The sequence below is a fragment of the Sceloporus undulatus genome, chromosome 3, assembly GCF_019175285.1.
Source record: "Sceloporus undulatus isolate JIND9_A2432 ecotype Alabama chromosome 3, SceUnd_v1.1, whole genome shotgun sequence".
NCBI classification, from domain to species: Eukaryota; Metazoa; Chordata; class Lepidosauria; order Squamata; family Phrynosomatidae; genus Sceloporus; species Sceloporus undulatus.
In genome coordinates this window covers 178,219,976-178,228,922 of record NC_056524.1, presented here as the reverse complement: position 1 = coordinate 178,228,922, position 8,947 = coordinate 178,219,976, and the positions used below count along the sequence as shown (strand labels likewise).

At 37.1% G+C, this 8,947-nt stretch overlaps 1 protein-coding gene across 1 annotated transcript in view; it reads right to left on the bottom strand.

Moving 5' to 3' along the window:
* Positions 1-556: 556 nt before the first annotated feature.
* The window catches only part of LOC121927303 (lipase member M-like), a 21,527-nt gene continuing 13,136 nt past the window's right edge, over positions 557-8,947 (bottom strand). The window contains exons 6-10 of the mRNA XM_042461025.1: positions 6,035-6,171; positions 3,882-4,028; positions 3,701-3,772; positions 2,939-3,004; positions 557-1,339 (exon numbers count right to left, since the gene is read on the bottom strand). Coding sequence (XP_042316959.1) covers positions 1,106-1,339; positions 2,939-3,004; positions 3,701-3,772; positions 3,882-4,028; positions 6,035-6,171 — 656 coding nt within the window. The 3' untranslated portion in view covers positions 557-1,105. The remainder of the gene's footprint in view (positions 1,340-2,938; positions 3,005-3,700; positions 3,773-3,881; positions 4,029-6,034; positions 6,172-8,947) is intronic.

The following is an 8,947-nucleotide window of genomic DNA, read 5'->3' as shown; positions in this document are numbered from 1 at the left end:
AATAATAATAATAATAATAATAATAATAATAATAATAATAATAATAATAAATTATTTATATCCTGCATCTCTGTGTAGCACAACCGGGGCAGCTTACATGTTAAAACATACAATCCCCGACCCCAGTATCCCACCCGCCAGGGGAGGGGGAAGGGTCAATAGCACTTGTAGTCAAAATACATTAGCAGAGTTCACACACATTAACACATTTGTTTGTCAAAGGACTAAAAATAAGTGACATGGCTATCGAGTTATCTTTTGACCTGTTACTAGAAAAGCAATATATACCACTGTGGGGGAAGAGAAGGGGAGAGAGCATAAGCTACAATGCATATGCTATACCTAGGAACCCCCAAAAATCACTTAGCAGGAGCAATTCCAAAAAATTTTCCTACTTTTCCTTATAAAGAATGGGAGTCAGATTTCTGTGTTTCTTTATTATCAGCATTTGTGAACTAATATTCCCTGTGTTAACAATAAATGCTTAATACTGTAAGATGATGACAATTTACAATTACACAGAACAAAACTAGAACAAATAAACCTGAAGCAGCAAAACAAAAACAAAAATTAACCTTTGAATTAATACAGCAGAGTAAAAAGCACTAACTGACATTACAATTACAATACATAGATACCTAGAAAGGTCTTATTCTGGCATCATAAACACTGTAACACAAGCAGAAAATCAACATCTCTGAGGACATTTCATTCTGTGGTGCCACAACAAAAAGCACTCTATAACCACCTACCACACTACGTTATATGAGAGCCCCCAGAGGAGAAGGCCTTGAAAGATGGTCTTGGCATTCTTCTAAAACAGTGGCAGATGCAAGACAAGTGGGGTAGTCCTGCTGATAACAACTGGATTGGGGGACAAAATTAGCTTTCTGTGTCATGACACATGGGCTTTCCATGGCCAGAGAAAGCCAGCCTGCAATGAGATTGTGGACCATATTATATTTGGAGTATGGGACTGAAATAAGGTTCTCCACTCCAATTTGATTGAAGCACTATAATTTTATTCCATAAAATAGCCAAAGGATTTTCTAGAACATCAGTCCTATTGGTGATCCTAAGGATTATTCTGTTGAGAGCACTCCACTTATGGAAAGTTCCGAATGATTTCAATAAGTTCATCATATACTTCTTGACGTGCATCAAGTCCAAAAATAAAATCATAATGCATCCAATGAGGAATTTCTTTATAGTATATTAGATTCTTCAGAAGAGGCAGTAATTGTTTAGTATCCTTCGGTGTTGCCATTATGTCACTTCTGCCACTCCACACTGCAGTTGGTACATCCATTCTTTGTATGTTGTATGCAGGAGGGGTACCCTAAGTAGAAGAAAACAATAAATGTCTAAGGGCTGGCATTGCAATGAAAATATTTGCCATGATCATCTAATGCTCTGAACTGTTAAGCTTTTCTTGTCTATTATTTGAGTTAGTACTTGTCTTCTTATATCATTGCCTTTTATTGTCCCTCTCTGGTTATATTTTTATAAGCTATTGGCATGAGTCTTATTGGTAGTCCCAATTACAGTACATCAATTGAATCCATGAAATTGACATAAGTGCAACATAAAAAAAACAGAGAAACCACAACTGTCACCTCACTGCAAAATGCACAGAGGCCATGTACTACTCCACTGCTGCCACCATCAGCCATATGGGGATATAAGCAGGCTATCTAGCATCATCAGCTACATGCATCCTTTTTGAATTATCCAAAAAAAGTCTCCCTTCATGCATATTGCAACTTACACTTGCTTATATCACCAGCAAGTCTCTAGTAGTCTCTAATAGTTGAGGCTTTGCAGATCAGTACCATAAGTTAAGGGGGCAACAAAAATTTTCTTCATCACCATTTAAATTTATCATTGTACATTTTGCTGAACATGTGCCCTGGGTGCATACCTCAGACCCACTAAAAACTGGTGGACTTCATCTTTGAAACCACTAAAAACCACTAAAATGTGTCCTTTGGCTCCAACCTTAGACCCAGCCTCAGGATTTACTGTAGGTTGGAAGGCCTCCAGCACAGTGTCCTCTATTGTCCTCTCAGCAAGGCCCTTTATTATTATTATTATTATTATTATTATTATTATTATTATTAATGGTATTTATACCCCGCCCTTCAGCCCTAAAGGCTCTCAGAGCGGCTTACAGACAGGGGAATACTTGTTGCAATCACTAGGTCTGGGAAGCCAACAGCCTACAATATGCAGTGTTATGCTAAGTCCACCAGGGGACTCCTAACATGGTAGATTTCTTCCTAGATCAAATTACATTAATCCTCTCTTTTTTAAATTAAAAATCCTTTTATTTCTCCGCTGTCAGATTCTTAGCTAGAAAACAACTTTCATTGTTTCAAGACAGAAGATATTGTTTTATAGCCCCCATTTTCCCCAGCTCTGGGAACTGGTACAGTTAAAAAAGTACACACCATTGAAAAGTTAAAATGCACTTAAACAATCAGTAGAAACCAAAAAGAATTCAGTTAAAACCATTGAATATATACTATATAGCAGACTATCAAAGCTCCCATGACCAATTGGTCTTGAAAGGCTTGCCAAAGCAAAAATCTTTTCAGCTGCCTACAGAAGGATAGCGAGGAAGAACACACAGGTTTACCCTCTTTAGGAAATGAGTTGTGCCTTTGAAAGACCAGACAGTTTTTTCACCAGACTGCTACTAATTCATTTACTGATTTTCTGATAACTTGGCATTTGTTGATTTGTTCAGTATTGGTCTAATTAATACAAAATAGTTCAGTATTTCACACTGGCCAGGAGCTGCACTTCTTTGCCTCTAATAAAAACAATGGTTCCATCTTTTAAAATTATAATAAAACTAATTTGGGATTTAATAGTTTTTGCTTTATTCTTATATAGCTGAATGAGCACTTTCACTTTTTAAAGAATAAAACTTTACCTGATTATATTTGTTGATATTCTCAGAACCATAGTCAAAAGCTTTGAACACTCCACTTTTCCTTACCTGTAAAAGAAAAGAAAAAGAAAAAAGAAAAAGAAAACTGTATGTTTTTTTAAATTGCTTTGAATTTTACAAATTGGAGAAATTAAATAAATTGGAGCCTGATTTGTAAACAAATTTATTACTATGTTTGAACAAGCAGCTGTCTGCAGTGATTTCAGAAACACATTTAAAAATGTTACTAACATTGAGAAAAGTCTTTAAGGTATGGGACACATTAGATAATGGGTGTATAGAAGTCAAAGAATAGTTTGTGCCAAGCTGAGGGAAAAAATTTGTTATCCAGAGAGCTGGCATCTAAAGAGAGTTATAGTGCAGGAGACACTTAAGAGAGTCCCAAATTGGAGTCTCACAGTGAAGCATTGGTGGGATAGTGGCCATCACCATCATATAATTGGTGGCAGCAGAGGATCAAAATGACCCATTGTGCTGCATTCCAAGTGAAGTAGTTGTGTGGGTGACTCTCCATGTCTCCAAGGGTAGACGTCTTACCAGTGCTCCCATCCCAGCCAGACACCCATAACAACTATAAAATCAGGGTATTCTGGAAAGGTTTATGGCATGGACAATAATTATTAAAAATTACATTTTCAGTTAAATGTGAACGCAATTTTTCATTTCGCTTTAAACATTGTACGTATAGCAATCACTTTTATCTCATACATTAGTATTAATTTTTTTAAAAATCCAAATTTCTACCTGTGCCCAGTGTAAGAGATTTTTTACAGATGTACAGCCTGGTAAATGTGATGCAATAACATCAAGGCGACTCTGGAGGGGTAGAAAAACAACAATTATTTCAACCAAACTTGAGTTTAAATGAGTAAAATTGTTATAATGTATCAAATAAGTGTGATTTCTTAAAATGAAGTACACCTACCATGTCCAGGTTGTTTTTGCTAATTCCACCAGCTGAGAAAAGCAGTTTGACACAAATGTTTCCCCACAAATCCTTGTTGCATGTCTTAGCAATGAATTCCCTTGTCTTATTATGTAGAATACAAAATTCTTTCTTGCCAAGGAAAGTCTGTAACATATCATCACGGTGTTTAGTACATCTTCAGTGCATTTGCCTAGTTTCCCCCTCCCGTTTTGTAAGACAGCTAAAATTTAGAATGAGAAAGTTACATCACATAGCATTTCACAAGACCCCCTCATGCAATGAATCAATGAAATTCCAGCCCTGGTGTTTTCTGCACAGCTTGCCACTATCCCATGTTGCACACATGCATGCACACATACACACACCCATCTTCTAGTTTCCCAGCCTTGCTTTGACTCCAGGATATCATGAAAATGTTCCTCCCATTTCATGTTCTGTGAATGGGACCACAAATGGAGAGTTCAGTGCATCCTAGTTTTATTCCTTTTCCTATGGTGTCTCCCACTGTACCTCCTAACTTCCTGCCACATAAGAGAATTCTTGGCCTTCACAAATGAGGAAAAGCAGAGACAGCACTTGTTGGGATACTGGTTATCCCTAATATTGGGTTTCTTGGCTCACAAAGTGAGTGCAATATGCAAAGTGTGTAAAGATGTACGACATCAATGCTAGTCCACCACTGGTCCTCCAGATGTTCTGACCTATCATTCCTATCCAGTCCAACCCAGCATGGCCAACTAGAAGGCAATGTAGGATGTATAATCCAAAACATCTGGAAGGCCAAGTTTCCTTGCATGGTAATACTCTCCACTCCAGATGGCCTTCCCAAATACATGATATCCTTTTTATACATATGCTGCCAATTATAATGATTGAGATTTTTCTAAGAATTTTATTTTAGGAGTTTGTGTAGCACTCATCTTGAATTAACTTCAAATTCATCTGAGTCCTACTGAAAAACATAACAGAAGAATTCAGAGCTTTTTTCAGGACCTGTTAAAGCCCAGGAAAATGGGCTCAGCCTCCTGAGTATTTTCCTTTACAAGACATGACACTGGATAGGAATGATTTCTAGAGTGAGGAATTCATTCCTCACATCATCTAATGGTCTCTCAACCACACTTTTGTGCCCACCCTACACTGAAATCTTCTTACATCCCCCATGCATTGCAAAGGAGCCACATCCAGTAATCTGCAAAAGGGGTTCAGCAATTCGTCTCCAGCGTGGATTCAGTTTAAACTGGCAAAAAATTTGACAGACATGAATTAAGGGAGTCTTCTCTTTTTAATAAGTCTTCTATTAAGCTGTGAGCACATGGTTCAAATCTCATCTTTGCTATCAATTCACAGGGCGGGGAGGCTTTGACAAACAACTCTACCTTAGGGTACATCTAAACTATATAAATAATGAAGTTTGAAACCATGTTACATGATGTAGCTAAATCCTGTGAAATCCTGGGATTTGTCGTTTTACAAGGTCTTTAGCTTTTTCTGCCAAAGAGTATTGTTGCCTCACAAAACTACAAATCCCAGGGTTCTGTAGGATGCAGCCATGACAGTTAAAGTGGTGTCAAATTGCAATATTTCTATAGTGTTGCTTCACCGTAAGTCTCACATAGATATAAAATGAGGACTGCTTTATGGATTGTTTCAGTGAATTATTCAAGAGTTTAGAACTTTTATTAATAAACCATAAATTGACAGAAGATACAAACATTTGAAACACACTTTGGGAGTACACAACAATCCACATTTCATTTGAGTCATATTTTCATCTACATCTATGTAGGTTTTCCCTGGAAAAGCAGTTGCTTGTTAAAATAAGCTATGTAAAGAGCATGGATCTCATTTTAAAGACAAACAACATTTCTGAAGGCTTCCAGGGACATGGTTATTCCCCAAAAGAAGATTACTGGTCCCTTTTGCTACTGCAGATGAGATTTTACCTCAAAGTTTATGGTGACTAATTTCCACTAAAAGCAACCTGCAAAGGAATTTGGCAAGCATAATATGAGCCATTTATTTCTGTTGATCTGCGTGACCTATTTTTGTTGTGTTCAACAACAAAATTTAATAATGAAAAATAACTAAGAATAATGGTTTCAAATACATTGTCTTCATGTGGATTATGTATTAAAAATGACACATACCTTTCCCACATTGTCAGCGAAAAATGCAAGCCTAGGATATGGAGATTTGCTATGATTGAGGGAAGCTACAGGGCCAAATGCAAAAAATGCTTTGATTTTCTGAGCCAACTGAGGGATTTCTGAAAATGCAATGAAAGCTGGAAGAAAAGAGTATTAATTATAGTAGCACTTCAAATACTACCAGATCTAGAATTGATTACAAAGATTTCTACAGTTTTTTAGGGAGTATGTGGATAACTATAGAGAGTAAAATCCAGATGTTAGTTCCCACTAGAAGATACTCATTGAATCGATGGAACTGACATATGTATGGACATGCCAAGTTCCTTCTTGACTTAGCAGATCTATTCTAGTAAAACTAGCAACTGGATTTAACCCCTATTCTTCTGTTGTTGTTGTTGTTGAGTGCCTTCAAATCATTTCCAACATATAGCGACCCTAAGGCACACCTGGAATTGTCGTGGGATTTTCTTGGCAAGGTTTATTCAGAGGAGGTTTGCCATTGCCTTCCCTTGAGGCTGAGCACATGCGACTTGCCCAAGCTCACCCAGTGGGTTTCATGGCTGAGATGGAAATTCAAACCTGGTCTCCAGAATCATAGGCCAACACTCAAACCACTACACCATGCTGGCTCTTCCTATTCCTATGACCTGATTAAAAGACAGGGTATTATAGACATCCGGTTTTCTATAACTTCCCCAAGAATGACTAGGAAGTGTTTGTCATGTGCAGTTTGTCCTCTCTCTCAAGTGCTCAGAAAATCTCAGGGTTTGTTTTTAGTTCTAGGTTTTTCCTTAGCATTTGATAAGAATACTTGTAATAACCAGTTGCAGCAACCTAACTGATATCCTGGCAGGATATGAAGGAATAGGAATGTAATTCTTTTCTAATTTGGTTCTTCAAGAAAGCAATGAGTAATTTTAGCAATTTTCTTCCTGCTGTGATAAAGTCTTTGAAAATTATTTTGTAGATTATGGTCCAAAACACACTGCAGAATAATCCAATTTGAGGCTGCTTTAACTGCCCTAGTTCAATGCTAGGGAATCCTGGGAATTGCAGTTTATAATGGCACCAGAGACCTCTCTGACAGAGAAGTCTAAATGTCTCTCACAAAACTACAGTACCCAGAATTCCTTAGCACTGAGTCCTGGCAGTTAAAGTGGTGTCGAACTGAATTATTTCTGCAGTGTATTTTGGACCTATGTGCACTTCAGGAATTATTCTGCATAAAATTTGCATAAAGCATCATGATAGAAACATTGTTTTTGCACAGCAAATGCTGTTTTCTTCACGGACAATGTGCTAAATTCAGCTGTGGGTGTTATTATGGATCTTGGATTTTGTTGTATTTTGTTTCTAGTCGAAATGTTCAAACATATGGTATTTACTAGTACAATTTACTGATTGTGATTAATATAACAGAGACAGCAAGGGAAGAATCAGATCCAATTACTTTGGAACTGAACTCAGAGACAGAGATTGTAAAAGATCATAATCAGTAAGTCCTCCTTGTAGGTACACAACATGTCCACTTGGGAAAAAGACCACTCAGAGGTGCTACCCAGAGAAGCAAGCTTGGCATCTGCTTCCAGAATTAGAATCATTCCAGAAGTACTGTATACCAAGATATTTATAATTGTCATTTTAATTTCTTTTACGCTCTTCCCAATTTATGGTGCTTTCCATTTGTTTCTTTTCTCTTTGTGTATTTATGTTACTCTTTTGAACTCTGCAGTTTAAATGTTTTTAATTGTGTCAAGACATTATGTAAAGAATTAATCTGACTTAAGCTTCATCGTGCTGCCTGACTGTTCTTGTCCCACAGCAGTATCTGAACTAGTTTTCATTCCTTTTAGTCTGTTTAATACTATTTCATATGGTAACATTCCTTAATAAAATGTAAAATCACCTCTGTCTACAGCCATAACAACCTCTTTGAAATCAAAAGTTGTATCAAGATGTTTTGGCATACAAATTCTGAACATACTTCTGCTCCACCCTTGGCTTCCTGTAAATTTTCTGCCTACGCACAACATTAATTACATATTGATCACCTACTACTTTTTTCTTTTATGAGTTACATTTTTCCTTTTGATGTGTATTATAATCTGATAATGGTTATGAATCTGGCTTGTTCTGTTTCTATATGCTATATTTAAGTTAATTAAATTTTATCTTTGCATTACTGGTTATCATAGGCAACTATTCCCTGTACATGTTGTCCTTCCAATTAATCCATTAATGGAGCAACTGTGCGCAAGCAGGGTTAAATCTAGTGTTATCCTTGTGAGTGCAGACACAATGAAATGAATAGTATTTATTAGTCAAAACCACAGTTTTGTTTTATCACCCTATTTGTTTAACCTATATGCCAAAAATATCATACATAAAGACATGAAAAGAAGAGGCATGAAATTTGGAGGAACATTAACAATTTAAGATAGGCAGGTGACACCATACTAGTAGCAGAAAATAGCAAAGACCTGGAACAGTTATTGAAGAAAGTCAAGAAAGAAAGTGCAAAAGCAGGTTTGCAGCCAGTGGGGGGTGCATACCACACCAGCTGACACCTGATGGCTAGGGGAAGGGAATTGTGATGCTAGTTTTGGGGTTGCAACTCTGATGGATTTTGTTGCTGTGTTGCCCATGACAGCAGAAAATCAGCAATGCTGGCTGTTTGAGTGATCAACTCCCAGCAACCCTACCCAACACCACCATTTGCTGTGAATAACAGGAATGCTGATTGCCAAGAGTGGGGCAGTTTAGCAGCAACTAGGTTCACAAGACATGAGCTGAAGTTTCATCCTTTCAGCCATCAAATTAAATGTTCATTGGCTTTGCCAGTGCAGTGTATGCAGTGTATGATGTAAACCGCTTTGATCTTTTGGGGAAAATGGTATATAAATAAAGATG